The sequence below is a fragment of the Peromyscus californicus genome, unplaced genomic scaffold (genome assembly GCF_007827085.1).
Source record: "Peromyscus californicus insignis strain IS unplaced genomic scaffold, ASM782708v3 Scaffold_18__1_contigs__length_77618521, whole genome shotgun sequence".
In the NCBI taxonomy this organism is placed as follows: domain Eukaryota; kingdom Metazoa; phylum Chordata; class Mammalia; order Rodentia; family Cricetidae; genus Peromyscus; species Peromyscus californicus.
Window position 1 is genome coordinate 5,506,818 of NW_026294480.1, and position 20,380 is coordinate 5,527,197.

At 45.7% G+C, this 20,380-nt stretch overlaps 1 protein-coding gene across 2 annotated transcripts in view; it reads left to right on the forward strand.

Moving 5' to 3' along the window:
* The first annotated feature begins 1,399 nt into the window (after window positions 1–1,399).
* Adcy2 (adenylate cyclase 2) overlaps window positions 1,400–20,380 on the forward strand; it is a 382,099-nt gene continuing 363,118 nt past the window's right edge. Inside the window, exons 1-2 of one of the 2 annotated variants that reach the window (XM_052742939.1) lie at window positions 1,400–1,636; window positions 18,420–18,617. In XM_052742939.1, the coding sequence (XP_052598899.1) occupies window positions 1,415–1,636; window positions 18,420–18,617 (420 nt within the window). In that variant the 5' untranslated portion in view covers window positions 1,400–1,414. The remainder of the gene's footprint in view (window positions 1,637–18,419; window positions 18,618–20,380) is intronic. The other variant, XM_052742940.1, reaches the window with a different exon arrangement.

Sequence of the window (20,380 nt, forward strand, 5' to 3'; positions counted from 1 at the left end):
GGGGTCTCGGGCAATGCCATCCTGGGGCCGATCACCCACTGAGACAGGGGAATAGCTGTTGATGCATTGTTGCATTCGGGACTCAGAAAATGACTTAGGGGAGAAAATGGGTTCTGAGCGTCTTTGGATTGAAGGGCACTAGAATAGGAACCCTCTAGAAGCAGTCCTTCGAAGATCAGTGGTTAGACCTGGCATCAAGAAACTAGAAAAGAGCGACAATGGCCTCAAGTCGCAGGCACAAGGAGGCAGGCGACACTGCCTCCCCAGATGCCAGCCCAGCCTGCCCACAGAGGATCTAACGAGGTCTTCCATGTCTTCTGCATCTGGTCCCTCAAAGTAGCAAGTGGCGTGGAGTGACTGAATCCCAGGCCAAAGCTTGCCTACACAGAGACCCAATCCTGCTCCTTGGTACAACTTCCATGCCAATCCCTGCTAGACTGAAGAGGTTCTGGGGCAACCTGTGTGATACCTGACACCAAGGTTCATGGAGGAACTTGCAAAGTGTGAAGAGCAAAGTGCAGTGCACAGGTGAGGCCATCTGCCCGAGGACCTCAAGTGTTGCTACTTTCTGTGTGATTTAGCTCTTGGGGCTCTTCTTTCAAGAGGACTCCCACAAGCCCCAGCAGGGAACTAACTAACCCCTGCCTTGCCCTGGGAGACAAGGTACTGGGAAAAGGTGAAAAGGAAGCCAGATCATGCTAAGTAGGGACACTAAAAAGGGGCAGTGGTCAGGCATGCGGGACCCCTCTCTAGAGGCTGGGGGTATGGAGCATGGCAGCGTCCCTCCTGGATGTCCTGTGAGATCATGGAGAGGCAATGGGGACCCTGGCAGCCAGGTGGGAGACCCGAGGAGGCCGAGGGTAGCCCCAGGCTTGTGCTCTGTTATAGTGGAGAGCAGGGCTGGAGGCCCACTCTGCCTGTCCGAGGTCCAACAGGGAGAGGAAGGGGGCTCCCCACTGTGTGGCCTGCAGCAGGGTGGAGGACAAGGACGCGCTCCGCAGCCGCTTTCCCCGCAGCTGGGCCTGGCCGTCCGGCCGTCCGGCCGTCGGGGGGCGGTGGTGGGCGCGGGCCGGCGCCGCCCCTGCGCGGAGGCCCGTGCGCCGCGCGCGGGGTGGGGCGAGGCGGGCCGAGGGGCCGGGTGGCGCTCCCGCCCTCGCGCGCGGTGGCGGCGGCGGCGGCGGCGGCGGCGGCGCCCGGGAGCTGCCCTGAGGCCGCCCCCGGCCCCTGCCCGCGCGTCAGCGCGCCCAGCCCGGGGCTGCGAGCTCCGCCCGCGCCCGAGGCCCCCCTGCGCACAGCTCCGGGCGGGCAGCCGGCGGGTCGCTGCGGCGGGCGCGGGGGCGGCAGGCGGTAGGCGACCGCAGAGCGGCGCTGCCCGGGCCGGGCGCGCACCGCGGGCGCTCAGCTAGCCGCCCCGATGTGGCAGGAGGCGATGCGGCGGCGCCGCTACCTGCGGGACCGCGCCGAGGCGGCCGCGGCGGCGGCGGCGGGCGGCGGCGAGGGACTGCAGCGGTCCCGGGACTGGCTCTACGAGTCCTACTACTGCATGAGCCAGCAGCACCCGCTCATCGTCTTCCTGCTGCTCATCGTCATGGGCGCCTGCCTCGCCCTGCTAGCCGTCTTCTTCGCGCTCGGGCTGGTGAGTGGCCTCCCTGTGGCTCCGTGGGGGACCTCGTTGGCGACCGCGTCCCGCCCCGGACTGCTCCTCACCCGTTGTGTCCTGCCCCGAGGCCGGCGTGGCTCGGGCGAGAGCTGTGGGCAGAGGAAAAGTTTCCTGGGAAGGCTTTGCCCAAAATAAAGTTGCCAGGGCGTGCTCCAGGTGGACGGGCAGGGCGTGTGGGTTCAGCATCTCTGCGCCCCGTGGCCAACTCCGCGCTTTCACCCAGCGCCGCTGCCCGCAGCAAGCAGAGGCAGTCCTCAGGCTTCCTGGGCGCGACTGCTGCCTCCCATCTCGGTCCGTGGAATGGCCCCCTGCTCTCTTTGAGTTCGGTCTGGGCATTATTTAACTCTTAGTATAAGCTGACTTGGGAAAGGGGTTCACGACAGCGAAAATGAAAACCAGATAATGTGCACCTATGCTTTTGAGTCTATCCGTGCTTAGCCCTGTAGAGAGAAAGTGATGGAGTGTTGAGCAGATGCCCATGGCTCATCCCCAGAGACTACAAGTGAGCTGAGATTTGGAGGGACCCTCGCTGCTTTCCCCTTTTTCGAGAAGTGCATGACTTGGCTCATGATTCCCTGAAAATGGTTAAAGCGTGTTTTCATCACTGGGGGCCTTAACGCAGCACAAAAGCTGATGCCAGTTTTTCTGGTTCATAATTTTCAGTCAGGAATCTTGGGCTGGCTCCCTTGAGCCCTGAGAGGAAATCTGTAGATGGAGGTAACTTCCTCTAAGCGCTCTCTTCACTGTGGTTCAAACTTTCCCCCCTGCCCATGATTTGTGTGTGCAGACTGTGTGCGAGGCCTGGATAGTCTCGTGAGTTGTGTGGTCAGTGGTTGATCTGGGACTGTCTCCACTGAGCTTAGGGTGTAAATACATGCCTGTATTCATCAGTCTCCCGGAGCAAGACTAGCAGATTCAGCTCATGCTGCCTCAAGGGCACAGAAACTCTGTTAGGTATTTGGCAATTTGTTTTAGATACACTGAGCCATATGGTGTTCACATTATGAAGCAATAGAAAAGTTTCCATCATGGCTCAGGTTTTTTTTTTTTTTTTAAATGCCCCCACCGGTGTGGGTCCTGTTTTCTGATTGAGTTCAGTAAGGTAAGGAGAGAAAATCCAACGTGGCAGGCCATGACGTCACTGGCCCTCTCCTGCAGCAGGCAAAGCAAGGGAGCCCCTTTGATCCTTGTAGCCTAGGTGTGAGAGGAGAGCAACCTCCACCCCTGCCAGGTAACCAAAATTTATTTCTTGTCACTACTGACAAGACCAAAAAGAAAGAGAGATTTGGGGGTGGGGGCCGGCAGGACTGCTGGCCAGCAGTCTCTAAAGAGCTCTCCTCATTCTCATACTGCTGGCAAGAAAACGCATCACGGTTGTCCTTTGGAAATGTGTTCTTCCTAAGAGTCTCTGTGAGTCTCCTGAACGTGTAATTCAAATCCTTCTAGCTGGTTCCTTCCTAAATGGAGAGGAGCAGGTGATGGCCTATTTATAGTGCCCTTAGTCTAGGGACACAAGTGTGAACTTCTTGTTCCCCGGGCACACTACTTTGTTTTCCGTGTTAGAATGCTCTGACATAAACCATGTTGAATTCGGTGCTCTTGAATGGGTCAGTGAGAAATTCGTGGAAGACTGAAGGCTGGCTCTTCTGAGTTGCCTTTAGAGAGTTCCTTTTATGTTCTGTTGGTTTAAATGTTGGAATGGCATCTTTTAAAAAGTCTTTGAAAATTCCCTAGACATATACAATGTAGCTAATCATATCTAGCCCTCCCCACTCCCGCCTCTCCTGAGTTTATCTCCCTTTCTTCTTCAAGTCTTTTTTAAAAAATAACTCCGCATCCTTAATGCTGCCCATACATGCATGGCTGTGGGGTTATCCGCTGGTGCAGGGAAACCTGCCAGTGGCCACCCCTCAAAGAAAAGTGACTCTCCTTCCTGCCGCAGCCATCAGCTGCCTATAGCTCCTCAGCTAGAGGTAGGGCCTCACTGCCATTTTAAAGGGCACCACTACTTTTTCTTAATATGCCAAATCATTTTAACCAGTGTGGGTGTTTTTGGTAACTTGGCTGGCACCCAGGCCAAGGTCCACAGATGACATGAAATGGATTCTGTTCCTCAGTGTCCCTGGCTGGCTTCATGTCTACTATGTAAATTTTTAGTGTAAACAGAAGACCTGTTCCAGGGCAGATGCCTGGATGCGGTCCAAAGTTTACCTTCAGGTGAGGGACACTGGCTCCAGGGTTCTCTGAAGGGAGAAAAGCCCTAGAGATGTGGGCACTGTCCTTCAAAACCATGCCATAGGAGGAGAGACTGTGAGACTCCTCACTTCACAAAGACGCATTTCTATTTTGCTTTTGGAGAAATTGTAGCCACTATCTCCACTTTCAAAAAGGAAATCCCCCATCCAGATAATAATAATAATGATAACAATGATAATAAAAACAGTTAAGGTAGAAACACAGCAGATGCAATAGGGTCCTGTTAGAGCCTTGCTTATATAGGTGGAGATGCATTCTTGTCTCTGACTGAGCAGACCGTGACTTCTGGGAGGTCCACCTTGGGGGATGGAAATGCCACTTCAGCTCTGGGTCTGCCATCTCTCCACCTTGGAGCACTCTCTGGAATGGCTGAGCCCTCATGTAATGCAGCGGTGAAACAGATCTAGTGATCTAGTTTTTACTGCCTAAAATCTTGGATAGTTTCCTTCATTCCCATGCATCTGCCTGGTTTTGATTTCCGTTAGTCCTTCATGAGTTCTTCCAGTAACAAATGGGTGGCAGTTTTCTTGAACACAGCTCCTACCTCCTAGTGTATTTGGGTCACAAAATGATACCAGGATAATCCAAGTACATAGAAATCTTTTTTTTTTTTTTTTGCTGTTTATTGCTGCCTTTATATAAATTAGTTTTGAATTTGTATACAGAAGGATAAAGGGGGACTGGAGATGTACTCAGTGGGTAGAGTGCTTGCCTAGCATGGCAGCCCTGGGTTCCATCTACAGCACCACATACAACCATTGTGGTGTTACATTCCTGGAATCCAGCACAGTAGATGGGAGGAAGAGTATTAGGAAATGCAAGGTCATTCTCACTCCATTGTGAGTTCCAGTCTAGCCTGGGCTACATGAAACCTTGATGGAGGTATGAATGAAAATTTAAAAAAAGGGGGGGGGGGGGATGGCAACCTCTGCTTTGATTTGGTATTATCCTAACTGATGTTGTTAAAATTTTATATCACTTAATTTCAATCCACAGTCAGTCCGTGATTCTACCATACTGACCACAGTGTTAAATGGATCTTTGCCATATTTTCATTATTCTGTAGAAATAAAGGCTAACTTGAAACTCAGTGGTCTTGTATAATTGATTGTTTCCAATCTAAAAGTCTAAAAACAAGACTAATGTCTCACACTTGCTAAGAAGTATCCAAAGATGACTTGAGTGAGCGCAATTGTTGGGATAGTTCGTATTTCTGCTTTCTATTGATAAGGTGAACATGTTTTCTTTGCTTGCTGTGGGAAGTTTCAATACAAAGCTGATTCATGATTTTTTTGACATTGGTTTGCCGAGTGCCTACCAAGTGCCTCATTGGATGGTTGTCAGGGTGACCCTGAAACAGAAAACTTAGAACTAATGAGACCAAACTAAGTTGTAAATATTATCATGTCACTTTGAGTTTTAGAGCTGGCTCTCATTACTGAATGCATGAAAACCTCCTTTCAGAACAAAATCTTCTCATTTATTATGTCAGAAATCTGCCAGCTTTGCTCAAAAATTGCCTTCATTGTTAGGAAAGGTTGACATAAATTTTGTTTGTCAAAATACCAGGTGGCTCTGGTCATGTTTGTTTTGACTAAAATTTATGATTAGGAGTAGTCAGTATTTGAATGGAAAAGTTATATTCCCATAAATTTAGAGTAGTCAGATATTTTAATAAAGTAGGTTTTGTGGCATGTCCTGAAGTAAGAATATGTACTTTTATTAACTATAAATATGCAGTATGTGCATCTGAGCATATGGCCCACCCACTTTTACAGTGATACGGTGAGCTAGCTTTTAGAAGCAGTAAGTGTAAGTACTTTTCACTACACATTAATTTTTCCATCACTAGGTTTTCCCCCTCAGGGCAAATGTATCAGACAGTTTCTTTCATCTCTATCTACTGCAAAGAATGCTGGTCTTTCAGAACAAACAGGCACAAGCATTCGCAGGGGGAACAGGTCCTGATGGATCCAGTCCTTCAGCACCTGCCCTTGACGGGAGCACCACTCACTTTTGAGAAGGGCTGGAGTCTGGGATGACAGACAGACCTGCCCCACCTCTCTAAAGAACAGGGGTTGCAGTGTGCGCTTTCTGTAGTTCCAAAATTATAGGAGGGGAAGGGAACAGAGCATTTCCCCAGAACCAGAGCTAAGGTGTCGAAAGAGCCGCCTTTTCAGGCATTCCCGTGCAGAGAAGCACCATGTTTCTGTGCAGGCGTTTGTAATTTGCAGCCAGCCAGTTACTAAGTCATTTCAGTTACATTTCACCTGAGGTCCACACAAGGGCCAAGGAAAAACTCTTAATTTTGTGCAGGCGTGTTGGTTGTAATATAAAGAAGTATCCAGGTACAAATGGAAATTGGAAGCATTCCATGGATATTGCCTTCTCTGTTTAAACATGACAGTGGAGAACTAGGCTTTGCCGTACACACACCTACAATCTCAGTGCTTAAAGGGTGGATGCAAGAGGATCAGAGTTCAAGGTCATCCTCAGACACACTTTGAAGTTTGAAGTCAGCCTGAGCTACTTAAGAACATGTCTAGGGAGAATGAAGAAGAAAAATGGCAATCGTGTCAAATGGTTAAGAGCATCGCTCTGTCTTGGAATTTTGATTTCCTTCCTGTCGGTGTTCTGACATCTGTAACCTTAGGTAGACTGTTTACCACACCTTATGGTTCCCTTGTTTGTCAAATGAAATGGGGCCCGGCTCAGGAGGAGGTGATCCAAGTGGCCAAGAAGCAACTCAGGGGTTGTTAGCATCCCAAGGCCCCCTGGAGATGCTTTCATTGTCCTGTTAGCCACCTAGTAGGAGAATTAAGAGAGACTCATTCAACATAAGAACAAACTGATACCCAGAGGGCTAAATTAATTTCTTCTAGGTCCTGTGGTTTGCAGAGATGGGACTAGATCTCAGGGCACTTGGCTTTCCCTGAATGGTGCTGTGGGAGAACCTAGCAGCAAGTCTGGAATTTCCATCTCTGACTGTCATAGTGGATATCTCTCCTGCTGCGAACAGTCCCAGACTTCACTCTGCAATGGTTGCATCTTGTTTCCTTCTCTCTGTGATGAAGGATGGCAGAGATGCTTCTTCATAACTTGTTCATTGAATTGGTGGCATCAATCATTTTCAGTATACTAACTCCTCCTGGGATTTGCCCCATTGAGCAGAGAATCCACCCATGGCATTCCTGTGGTCTGAGGAGGGTCCTGACAGCAATATGGCCCACGATAGCCATTCCTTTAAGCTATGGTTTCTTACTGTTTCTTACTGGTATTTTGAAGTCATGGAGTCTATTGAAAAATAACAATATTTTTCTGTGATATTGAACTGTTAACAGTGTTGGGTGGTGGTCCCCATGACAGTCACGTTTGATCTGTAATTGTTTTTGGCAGGTGTTCAGGCAGAATCTACTAGAATCTACTAGTCTATTAGACAGGTTGTTGTTATTGAGGGAATCACTTAACTTACCCTATTTCTTAAGTTGCTGAATACTCCCTGAGTGCCTGCTGAGGCTGTCATTGTGCTGATGTCATACCCAGTGGTGTACCCCAACTGCCTCATATTGATACACTGAAGCCATCTCCTCAGTTACTGTTTATTTCTGGGGGTAGCTGGTCGTTCTGGGCCCCCCAACTAAGGCTGTCTGTCTAACTGTGGTTCCCACTCCTTCCTCCGTTGTGTGTTCCCATTCAAGTTCCTGGAGAGTCCAGCCCTTGCTGAACACCCCACCATTATTGATTTCTGCTTCTGATACTTGGAATGCTCGTGAGTTGCACAAAATGGTTTAACCCTCGCATTGCTGGGCAAGTTCAGATAGATCTATCTCTGGGCATGTATTCTCTCAACTCGTTGTGAGCTCTATCAAAAAGGAAGTCACTGTCCTCTGTGGGAGACACAGCGCTGACCAGGAAGCAGTCTCCTCACAGCTGCATCTCCCACATGTGGCCACTGGTGGAGAGCTTAGCACTGCTGATCCACCTGCGTCCAGTCCGAGGTGTTGGTAGGTAACCCTTTCGAGTTAACTGTTTGTTCTTTCCTCAGTTCCTTCCAAAACGTACAGTGAATAGCAGAACCACATGAATGGGACTTGGTTGTGATTTAAGTGTGATAAACCCCCTGATTTGTTAGGACAAGACGAGACATATACTATGCCTAAAATAAGTATGTCCTTGTGGTGGTGGTTTTTACGCCACAGAAGGATCTCCCTGTTGAGTGCTCGTGTCAACAGAGGCGTTTCAGGACGAAAACAAAACGAATACTGGGAATGTTAAATTCTGCATGTGAAAGACCAGGCATGTGCTTCCATTGATGTGACAAATGTGCATAGAACTGATTTTTTTTTTTTTAAAGGAAGAAGTGTGGATAGTTTAGTTACAAGTCACATTTCAACAAAAGTTTAACCTTCCCCAACACAGAAATTCTTACCAACTCGACCTTCATATTGTCTTCTAGACTTGTCAATTCTTACCTTTGAGTACTTTTAAATAAAATTACCAAGAGTAATAGAGTAATGTTTACCCTGTGATAACATGGTAATAGACTAAGAAATATATACACATACCTGGTTTGCAAATCCCAGGTGCACTTGGGAGAGAGAAAAGAGTTATTGAGTCACTTTGTATATTTGTTTCCTTTGACAAAATTAGTCTTGTGCTAAATCAATGCCCTCTTTGTGTAAGGATAAAACAAAAGCATACAGAAGGGGTACGACAGGCCAGGAGAAGGGGTGCTAGGGGGCAAGAGAAGGGGTGCTGGGGGCAGGAGAAGGGGTGCTGGGGGCAGGAGAAGGGGTGCTGGGGGTCAGGGGAAGGAGTATAGGGGGTCCAGGAGAAGGGGTGCTGGGGGTCAGGAGAAGGGGTACAGGGAGCCAGAAGAAGGAGTGCTGGGGGGCCAGGAGAAGGGGTACAGCAGGCCAGGAGAAGGACTGCTTTGCTGCAGCCTTATTGGCAGTGTTACAGAGTATTCCTTTTGTGCCTCCCTACCTCCCTACTCTTTTGTTTTTTCTTTTGTAGTTTTTTTTTTTTTTTTTTTTTTTTTTTTTTTTTTTTTTTTGGTTTTTCGAGACAGGGTTTCTCTATGTAGCTTTGCGCCTCTCCTGGAACTCACTTGGTAGCCCAGGCTGGCCTCGAACTCACAGAAATCCACCTGGCTCTGCCTCCCGAGTGCTGGGATTAAAGGTGTGCGCCACCACCGCCCGGCTCTTTTGTAGTTTTACTTTGGTCTACACTTTTGTCTCCAGAACTCAGGATCAAGTGAGAGTAGTGGACACAGAAACAGATGTCAACCTGGAAAACCACTATGAGCTGACTGGGCAGCTGGGTCTTGGAGTCGCCCAGAACTCTAGGGTGAACTGTGCTAAAGGAATAAGGAGAAGGAAGGCACAGGGAGAGAAAGAAGAGGCAAGCAGAGAGGGACATACATGCACATGTGCATGTGCAGAAAGAGAGAGAGAGAGAGAGAGAGAGAGAGAGGGAGGGAGGGAGGGAGGGAGAAGGAGAGGCAGGGAGAGAGGAGGAGAATGAGAGAGAGAGAGGGAGAAAGAGGGAGGGAGAGAGATCAGAGTTATGATCATTAGTCTTAAGACACTGTATTTCAAATCAATCAAAAAAAGCTAGTGATGAAAATCATTAGGGACATTGAAATATATGGAATGAATACTGTAATAGAGTTGAAACATGCAGGAATACAAACACAAAGGTCTTTGTTTGTTTGTGGTTGTTTGTTTTGTTGAGACAGGCTCTTACCACATAGCTCTGGGTGTCAAGAGCGCACAGTGTGGACCTGTGGACCAGGCTGGCCTTGAACTCACAGAGATCTGCCTGCTTCTGCCTCCCAAAGGCCCTTGGTAGAGAAGTTAGTGGAGCAGCATGGATGAAGCTTCTCATCTACACACTTTACCTTCCTTTATTCCTTGGTTTGATATCACAGCTACAAGACAGAGCTCAAAGGCACCGGCTGCCACTCCTGTGCACTTACTGCCAAGACCGAATTATTGTGTACGGTGCATGTGTGCTAATGTGTGCCGTGTGTGTTTTAGTGTCTTGTGTTATTTTAAAAGAATATGGTAATATGGTACAGCATTTAAGATTTCAGGTTAAAAGTCTCCTGTTAACATTTCTAAGGAAAGGAAATTTTAGGCTACTCTGTTAGTAGAATTAATAAAAGCTACAAATACTACAAACTCACTGCTATAATCAACTGAGATATGATCACCTGGGTACAAATGAAGTGGACGAGATGTGGACACAGCTCAGACATAGGGTGAACCTCACAACTAATCCGTCTCCGTGGTAGACGGGTAGACAGCAGTTAATTCAGACCTAAGAGCCATGCACTTTGGAATTGGGAGTAGGTGCCGAGTGGGATTAATCATTCGATTAGCTTGATTAATCTTCCCTTCCTGAGCACAATCCTCCTTGATTTACATCTGGATTACTTGCTTACTCATAAACAGCCACTAATCCAGGGTGAGTTACATCTGCCCAGTGATTTATTTCTGAGTGTATGTTCCATCTCATTCCCATCTCCCTCCAGGCGTCAGCTTCACATTGAAGTGTGTTTGTCTTTTCTAAACTTGCCTTTTTGTTCACTTTATCAAACCCATGTACACGTACAATGTACATATACAGACAGTCACCACCAATTTAGTGATACTTCAGGGTAAGACTTTTCAACTTAACGATAGTGTGAAGATGATATTCGCTCAGCAGACACTGTGCTTGCAGCTCTGAATCACACTCATTCCTTCCTTGAGTGATTCGGTGCAGTATTCTCCTGTACACTGGGCAGCAGTACCAAACCCCTCTTTGTCAGATTATCGTGAAGGAAAGCCTCCCAGGCTTCAGAACCCGAGGTGCTGTGGCTAAGCCCAGCTGCTCTCTAGCTTAGGTATTCTGAATACATTTTACACTTATCATATTTTCATTTATGGTGGGGTTCTTGGGGGTGTAACCGCATCTGAAAGCCGAGAAGCAGAATCTATGTAAGTGCACTGTAAGATGGAGATCCAAACACATTGTCCTTCTGGTAGAAAATCAACTTCTACTGATGAAAATCAACTTCTTCACATACCTCCCATGTATTAAAATCCCACACGTGGGTGTTTTGTTCTACACTGTCCTGCACCATTGGTTAACATGACTGGTTCTTGTTTTACCATTGGTTTTAATTGTTAACTTAGCCCAATTTAGAAACACCTGGGAAGACTGTCTCCATGAAGGAAGGTGTCCAGATCAGGCTGACCTGTGGGTGTGTCTGTGTGGGGTCGTCTTGATTGCTTCATTTGAGGTGGGCATACTCCACCCCCTGTGGGCAGCATCATTCCCTGAGTTTGGGCCCTGGACTGTGTACTTTCAGAGAAGGGCTGAGAATTAGTGAGTACACACATGTCCACTGTCTCTCTACTCTTGAGCACTTGTGATATGACCAAGCTGTCTCACTGCTGTGATGGATAACCTGACATTTTGAGCCAAATAGACCCCTTCTCCTCTCAGCTGATTTTTGCCAAGGGTATTTTATCATACCGGTGGAAAGGAAACAAGAATAATTGGTTAAAGTTATTGTTTTGGGTATCATTGATGTAAATTATTGTCTTAATCAATTAATCAACTGTTTATTTTTGAGACAAGTTCTTGTATATTCCACACTGACCTCAAAATTGCTAAGTATTGAACTTAAATTGATCCTCTTGCCCATTCCTCTCAGGTGTTGGAATGTAAGTGTGTACCATCAAGGAAGGGGATTTTTTGTACCAAGCTTCACAACAAAGTCATAATGGAGCTGATCTGGAATGATTGGTAGTTCTAATTGCTAATATAGATGACCTTCCTGGTGCTTCGTATGTAGTATATTCCTTCAAGAAGATAGCATTCCCCCACAAAAATTTCCATCCATTGATAGCATCAAGCTCAGGAAGAATCTAGTGTATTCTAGTAAATGGTATTCGTGCGCCCAAAGGAAGGATGGGAAGTCATTACCTGTTGCTAGTTTTATTTCCCTTGGTCTGGATATCTGTAGGCTGGAAAGAAATATTGTTGACTCTTTAGCAACCACCTCATATACAGAAAACAGCCATACTAACACCACCCACCCACCACTGCGCCAAGAGAAAAATCCAACTGAAAGGGTTTATTAGCCTCATACTTTTTAAAACATCGTGGTGTGGTGGTGGTGGTGGTGGTGGTGGTGGTGGTGGTGGTGGTGGTGGTGGTGGTGGTGGTGGTGGTGGTGGTGTGTGTGTGTGTGTGTGTGTGTGTGTGTGTGTGTGTGCCTGCATGTATGTCTGTACACCATGTGTATTTGCCTGGTACCTCCAGAGGCCAGAAGAAGGTGATGGATTCCCTGGAACTGGAGTTACAGATTGTTGTGAGCCACTGTGTGAGTGGTAGGAATTGAACCCAGTTCCTGTGGAAGAGTAATCAGTGCTCCTAGCCTGAGCCGTCTTTCCAGCTCCCAGGTCCCATACTTTTAGTTGGGCCTTATCTCTGACCTACCCTTATTCACTCAATTGTCTGTATGACAGACAACCTTTTGTAGTACTGGGCATCTTAGAGTGTATTCATTCTCTTCTCAGGTCTTGTAGAAGATTAGTAACTGTTTCTCAAAAGGAGAGTAATTTTTATCAGGGTTTAAAAATTACCCTTAAAGCACCAACTTGAATCATCCAGGAAATCTGTGAAGATTAACATGGCTGTTTACTTAATGGTAAAGGATTGGGGGATGGGAGGTTGAAGAGGGGTCAGTGGGAATCTCTTGGCTCCTGCCTTCTGCATCCAACATCTGCTCAGCTGCTGGCCATCAGCAGTCACAGTTGGAGACAAAGAGCCCTCAGTAAGATGAATGCAAAGATCAGTACCAGCCTTTGGAGACGCTGTCCATCCACAGGCACTTCTGACTGAAGACATTTGGTGAGGACTCACTTGATGCACTTTTGTCTCCCAGATTCCTCTTTGGTTCAGCTCTAGCAGAGAAAGGTAGAATTACAGAGATTCTGGGAAATGTGGTTCCGAGCAACACCAAACCCACACCGTAACAAACCATCCCGGCTTTAGGACTTCTTGGTCCCCCAGTCCCGCCATCCCCCAGTGCTGTTACTGCTCGCCATGCGACTGATACACTATTTCATTATTCTTTCAAAGTTCAGTTGATTTTTTTTCTTCAGTCAAAGGGTATTTTATTGTTAATTTGCACATATGAGGTGAATTTTAATGTGCTTTACATGTACTTTTGTATAAATTTCCAATTTGCATTACACTATGATCAAAGAACATGGGTTTTTAGGATAACTTCAAAGTTTTAATACTTTTCAGCAAGTTACCTGATGCAGAATTACTTTGTATGTGCTAGTGATTGAACCCAGGGCACTGCACAAGCTAGGCAAGGGCTCTACCCTTAAACTGCACTCCCTGTGCGGTGTGGGATTGTTCTGCATGCCCGTGTGCCCTGGAAAAGTTATTGTCCTCCCTGGATCTTGTAATCAAGTCAAGCTTTCTACTTCTGCTTGCTGTTTATGTTGCTTGCTTGATTTTGCTTTTGTCCTGTTTTCTTGCCCTGTCAACAGCTTGAGGGAGGTGCTTGAACCTTCTGTTCTGAGGAGATTTGTTTACTTTTCTCTCTATGTACATTTCTGCTTTATACACTTGGAGGGTTATTAGCTTTATGCATGTTTAAGAGGCTCACAACTGCATATTTGTTTTATATTCTGTGTTAAAATATAACTCTATAGATAGGAGTGGAAGTGTTTTTTTTTTCTTTTATTACATATGACAACAGGTGTCTCCAGACACACACCTGTATCAAATGCAGAGCTTAGCTAAGTGCAGGTCTTCACTCCCCACCCCCAACACTGCTGCTCAGGGTGCAGCAGTGTTTACTGACCACCCAGAGCCACGGAGTCTGCAGCAGGGTGCGGTGAAGGTGTCTGGGGTGCTCAGCCTCTTACGCTGCGGGATACAGTGCAAATGCGTTTCTGCTCTCAGGATGACTTCAAAGCACTCCAGGGAAGTCTTTTTAATAGAAAAGTACTGCTTTACACGAGGGTATCTGTTACCATCTCAGTGGAAGCTAGCACCTTTAACAGGAAAAAAAAAATACCAGTGCACATGGAAAATAAATGTTGAAGACAGATAAACTGCTGCTCTGCAGAGTGGCCTCGAAGAGACCAGGGAGTTGTCATGTAATAAATAAAAGTGATGGGTGTGTAATAGTTCTAGCAATTAGAATCCATACAGAATTACCAGAAAATGCATCAAAAATGAAGGACAAAATTTTCAAAGATAGTGATAGGAGCCCATTATCATTATAGTAGATAATACCTTGTAGAAAGTTCCCTTTGTGGAAAGCATTTTAGTACATCCCATTTTCTGTGCATTCTCTCTCTCTCTCTCTCTCTCTCTCTCTCTCTCTCTCTCTCTCTCTCTCTCTCTTTCTCTCTCCCTTTTAAAAGGCATTTTAGTACTGCTAAAGGCATTTAATTTAGTACATTTTATTTTCATTTGGTGTGTATGGTAACTTTTTTCCACTAAAGGAGGAGGGGGTAGTGAAAATAAAAATTATTTAGGTAGATAATACTTTGATGTTTTCATTTTTGCATTAGAAGTGACTGGTTCTTTTCTGCTACAGAGTTTTATAATTTCATCTTGCTTAAAACGTAGTCATGGGGGTAACTCCATGGCTTCCTTGTCATCCACTGGGGATGGTGTGGGAAAGGAGAGCCGTGTAATTTCAGTCTGAGGGAATTCCTTGACTTCATTTACTTAGCCTTAAGAAAAATGCATGATGCACTGGGTGAGACCTGGGGAAGAATGCAGTTTATAAGCTTTTACATTCTCTAATGAATGTTGGTCTCTGTTTTCTTTGACACTGTATAAAAGGTTCTATTTTGTGGAGAAGTCTCCTTTAAACCTCACTCGGAGCTGGAGTTCATCAGCAGATGCAGAATAAGTGGACAGCTGTCTTCTTCCTGTTTTTCAGTGGGTTCAGACTTGGCCAAGAGTCAGGTCTCCAGCCTCATGAGCAGCAGCTGACTGTCCTGTCCTGCTGGCCATGTAGGGCCTCGGCTCTCTACCAGGCAGGTCTCACTGGGTCAAGTTGTTGCTGCTTTGCTAGTGTGCATAATGTTTCTGGTAATGTCACCCACCTAGTGAGTAAAAGTGTACTCAACCACCAGGATCCCACTGTGGCTCTGGGGCCTGCCTCCAGAAAAACATGTTCAAAATGACAGTGTGCACTGAGTTGTCATCACTAACTCTGAAACCTTGATATATCCTTGTAATATATATGTTACACCTCTGAATGGTCCAGCTGTATGATATTCCTCCACCCAGTACTCAGGGATCATGGCAGAAGATGGGGCAGGAAAATCGTCAGAACCATGGACAGTCAGTGATTACAAAGAACTGGTGTTTTTCTGGACACAGTGGAGTAGTTGCACGTATGGATTAACAGCAGTTGTGGCAGCATGCACAGGGCCTGCATGGGTTCAGGTCAGAGAAAGTTCTACCATGAAGAGGAGAGGTGGGCACAAAGTCCTACCCTTAGCGAAAGAGCTGTTTGTCATTTGATAGCTTCTGGGAGAGGACGAGTCAGTTTTCTTTAAGGGTGTGCCCCCTGGTGGGTTGACCTCCCTCCAGTGAAGGCCACAAATCCAGTAGTAAGTGTCCAGAATAAACTGTACATGATGGAGTAAAAAACAATGGATACAGAGTTGGAATGGGAAGGAAAGAGGCATGGCCCTGACGAGAATTGGGGTGGGGCTGAATATGAACAACATGCTTTGTACAACATTCTCAAAGAACTAGTAAAAATGAGGAAACTGCCTGTTTTCTAATTTTAAAAGAAATTAAAATATTTTGTGGGGAGCTAAAGGATTGTGCAAACCAGCCACTTGGCCACTGTGACTAATGGAAATGCCACCGAAAGCAATTTCCATCTAGTGATCAGACACTAAAAACAAGCAATAAAAAAACGAGAGAAGAGAGACTTAATACTTGCGTTTAAAAAGTAGCATAGTGTTATAGACAAATGAGATAGCAGATCTGAGTCATCTTTGCAGAGGACTTCCCAGAAGGCATTGGGAAAGCTCCTGTGGACTCTTCTTCTGGCATGACTCCCTGAAGGAGCGCCTCTATGTCTTCCACTTCCTACAGCCCCTGGCCTTTGTTTTACAGCTATGCATGTAGGAGTCAGAAAAGTTGAATACTGCCTCTTCACTGAATTAATGAGACAAATGGAAACTTGTTCTGGAAAAATAGCCTTTAGGCTACTGTGTGGTTAGTTGTTCCTCCCCAGCTCAGTTAAATTCATAGTGAGAGGGTTAATATGAAGTTAGTTTTCATGGCCCCATGTGTGAAGCAATCATAATCCCCAGTAGGGTACCTTCAGATGTCATGCTACCAGGTCCTGGGCATGTTGGCTTATAGTATCTGAGGGCCAGGCTGTCATAGCCTAGAGGTCGCTCATTCCCCTTTGCAAGGACTGTAGTGGTGTCTGAGGGTAAGAAGGGTAATTTAGGGACTTGATGGTGGGTGAAGAGATCAGTGGAGCGAGAGAGTTAGAGCATCTCAAGGATTTGCTAGTTTTTGTCAGTTCTCGAAACACTGGTTCTTCTGGCCTATGCAAAGACATGCCTTTTAAACTTCTGTTTGCTTCAGGGAGAGGGCTGAGCCCCCATGGCTCATACCTGCAGTGCGTCCTTAGGCTGGAGTCCTGCTCTCCAGGGCACTTCTCTGAGCCCCTACTTTCTCAGTTTTAGGACGGCACTGGCGTGAGGTCTGCCTCATAGGACTCGTGTAAGGATCCGAGAAATGAAAGTACATCAGAGGGTTAAACATGGAAGTGCCATTGAATACTGTGTACTTCTCTTGTTATGGTTGCGCTTTTCCCACACAGACCATTTAACACACGCATCATTGAGAGCACAGGGAATGAAGAGAGCTGAAGGACGTCTGAGCCCCAGTTCTGCTTGGGCTCCATGAAGGTTTTGGCTGCTCTGTTCTGCTCAGTGGCTGGTTGCCTGGGATGTAGATGCAGCCATCTCCAGTGTGAAGCTGTTAATGGGATAGCGAGGCTGTGTGCTTAGGCACCCCCTGGCTACAGAAAACCCTATTTTACTGTTACTTTTATGTTGTTAAAACGTCACCAGAGTCCTCACGGTCCTGGAATGCGGAGAGTTTTGACTGAACCTTCACGTCATGTGTTAGTGATTGTAGACCCTTGGGTGAGGATTAGAGATACTTACACTATGTTCTGTCCCCTAGTAAGTGTCATCGGCAGCAGGACTCCAGCTGGCGGTATACAATCTCAATCCTTCCTGGTATAATCGAAGGGGCATGGTGTCTATGCTATAGTGCTGATCATGTATACAATTGAAGTGTGTGAGTGAGTGAGTGTGTGTGTGTGTGTGTGTGTGTGTGTGTGTGTGTGTGTGTGTGTGTATGTATGTGTATAGAAACAGAAACAAGCTGGGCAGTGGTAGTGCATGCCTTTAATCCCAGCACTCTGTGAGTTCGAGACTAACCTGGTCTACAGAGTGAATTCCAGGACAGCCAGAGCTACATAGAGAAACTCTGTTTTAAAGAGCAAAAAAAAAAAAAAAAAAAAAAAAAGAAAGAAAGAAATAGAAACAAAATAAGTATATAAAAATTGATTTAGAAAATGGCACCAGTAAGAAGCTAATAATAAATGAATGCCCATTTCCTTTTCACTTAGTGGTACCAGAGAGATGGAGGGAGTAACAGCAGCTATGGGCACTCTTTTACACTCTTCCTGTTCTTAGACTTCTATATTTAGCACTCTCTATTCCTTCACTATTAACCTGTGATCCCTTTAGAACAATAATTGGCATGAATTAAAATAAAAGCTAATCATTGTAGACGTGGAGTAGTTCAAATGTGTTTCTTTAAAAAAATAAAGCATTCCAAATCCATTTGGTGACTTAATTTCCTGAGACCATGGTATTTATGATCCTTTAATTCAGGCAGTGAAGTTGATGGCCTTAATTTCCCCTGGCGTTAATGGGTTCTTACATTCATTCGCTTTTCTTGAAGTCACTTCTGTATAAAATCTATTTCTCTATTTTTCTGGAAAATGTAAATGTGAGTGTCTGGCTATTTTGTCTAGTTTAAGTAGTTGGTATTGCATGATCTATTTTGAAAACCATGGTTATTCAATATAAAACTTGGAATTTTTTTAAACTTTTGAACTGTTCTATTTTTGAAATGATTTCTAGACCCACATAGTTTGGCATTGATTGCTATAGGTGATGTTTCCTTAGAAGTTATTGTTACTCGTGGTGGCGCATGCCTTTAATCCCAGCACTCGGGAGGCAGAGGCAGGCGGATCTCTGTGAGTTCGAGGCCAGCCTGAGCTACCAAGTGAGTCCCAGGAATGGCGCAAAGCTACACAGAGAAACCCTGTCTCGAAAAACCAAAAAAAAAAAAAGAAGTTATTGTCACTCTGTTTCTTAACTGCAACTTCTCACTCTTCTGTTTCTCTCTCCAGGAAGTAGAAGACCACGTGGCGTTTTTAATAACAGTTCCCACTGCCCTGGCAATTTTCTTTGCCATATTCATCCTTGTGTGCATTGAGTCTGTGTTTAAGAAGCTGCTCCGAGTGTTCTCAATGGTGATTTGGATATGTCTGGTTGCCATGGGATACCTGTTCATGTGCTTTGGAGGCACCGTATCTGCCTGGGACCAGGTAAGGCATCAGCATACTTTTGTGGACTCCATCTCCATGCCTTGAGTCAAGCCTTACTTGATTATGGAGACTTCATCTTAGATTCTGAGAGCAAGACATGACTGAAGAGAAGGTTTACAAATATGCTTGTCTTTTAATTGACATAATAATTGTATATTATGGATTATAATGTGATACTTTGATGTATATATGATTTGTAAGGTGATGAATTCACAGTAATTAATATGTCAGACACCTGATTGAATTATCCTTTTTGAAATGAGAATGTTTAAAATCTACTCTTAACAAGCTTTTTTGAGATAAGGTCTCACTATGTAGCCATGGCTGGCTTAGAATGTACTACATGGACCAGGGTAGCCTCCAATTCACAGGTCCCTCTGCCTTTGACTCTGAGTTTGGGGATTAAAGGCATGCACCACCCCACCTGGCTCTTTTTAGCAATTTTTGAAATATCTAATCTATTATTATCGACTGAAGTCAGCATACTGAGCAATAAATCACCAAATCTCATTCTTCCTGTCTAGTTGAAAGTGAAATAAGCCAGACACAGAGAAGAAAGTCCTTTGAAATATCTACTGGAGAGGTGCTTGCTAGCTGAGGTCATACAGCGCCTGTTGGAATTCATCAATCCTGCCGGCAGTAGGGCTGGGCTGATCCCTGGTCCTTTGTTTGGATAGTGGAGCCACTGCTTGGTGTAGTCTGGAGTTCAGCCCCATCACTTAGTGTGCTCTGACCCTCCAAGACTGGTTCACAGATACATTCCTTCTCAGTTACACTTTGCTTTCTGTGTAAAGACAAACTCTGGTGACACTGCTTTTCGACCAACATGATCACATCCTGTGAGTAAGCTTGCTTCCTATTCTTGTTGCAAGCCCATGCCCATTTTGCAACTGCTGAGGCTCTTGACTTAGTCTCTGCCCATATCTGGGTGATGTCATGTCTTAACAGTATGGTCTAGCCAGTGATGGTACTCAGAGGATCCTCTCATGCAGCTATCTGATACATGATGTATCATGTAAGGAAAAGGTTTGAGTTGAAGATACAAGATGCTAGCTTAGTTTTGAAAATAATATGGTGATATATTGTGTCCCCCAATATATTGTGCATCCTAAAAAAGCTTATCTAAGGATCAGAGGAAGAAGCCATCCACTATATTAAACATAGAAGTCAGGCCTTTAATCCTATCATTTGGGAGACAGAGATCCACATTGGGAACAGAGCCAGGTATGTTGACACACACGTTTAATCCAAGCACTAACCATGGAGGTGTGGAGGTCTGTACAAACAGACAGAGAGTGATGTAGCTGGGTGGAGAGAGGAAATGAGATGGCAGAACAGAAAGACATATAGACGTGGGTATACAGGGAGTAGATCTCTCTGGAGACTTAGGGCTGGTAAGGTGAGGTTGGCTGTGGCTTGTCCTAGTCCTCTGATCTTTCAGTTTTAACTCCAATATCTGGCTCCAGGTTTTTTACTAAAAGGACCGCTTAGCAATTTGTCTTACATCCAGCAGTGAGAGATGCAGCAGCCCAGAGGCCCCTCACAGGAGGCAGACAAAAAGGATCTAGAAACAGAATGAAGAGAAGCTTTGGGTTGATGAGACTAGAGAGGAGGAACTACAGTATATAGAGGCCGATGGAGACCCGAAGTCAAGATGGGGAAGGGTGGAACACGCACATTGCAGAAAGCATTCTTAGTGTGTCTATTCCAGAGCCCTAGCTGAACCCTACATTAAGCATGCTAGGAATCTGCCAGTCTCTGCT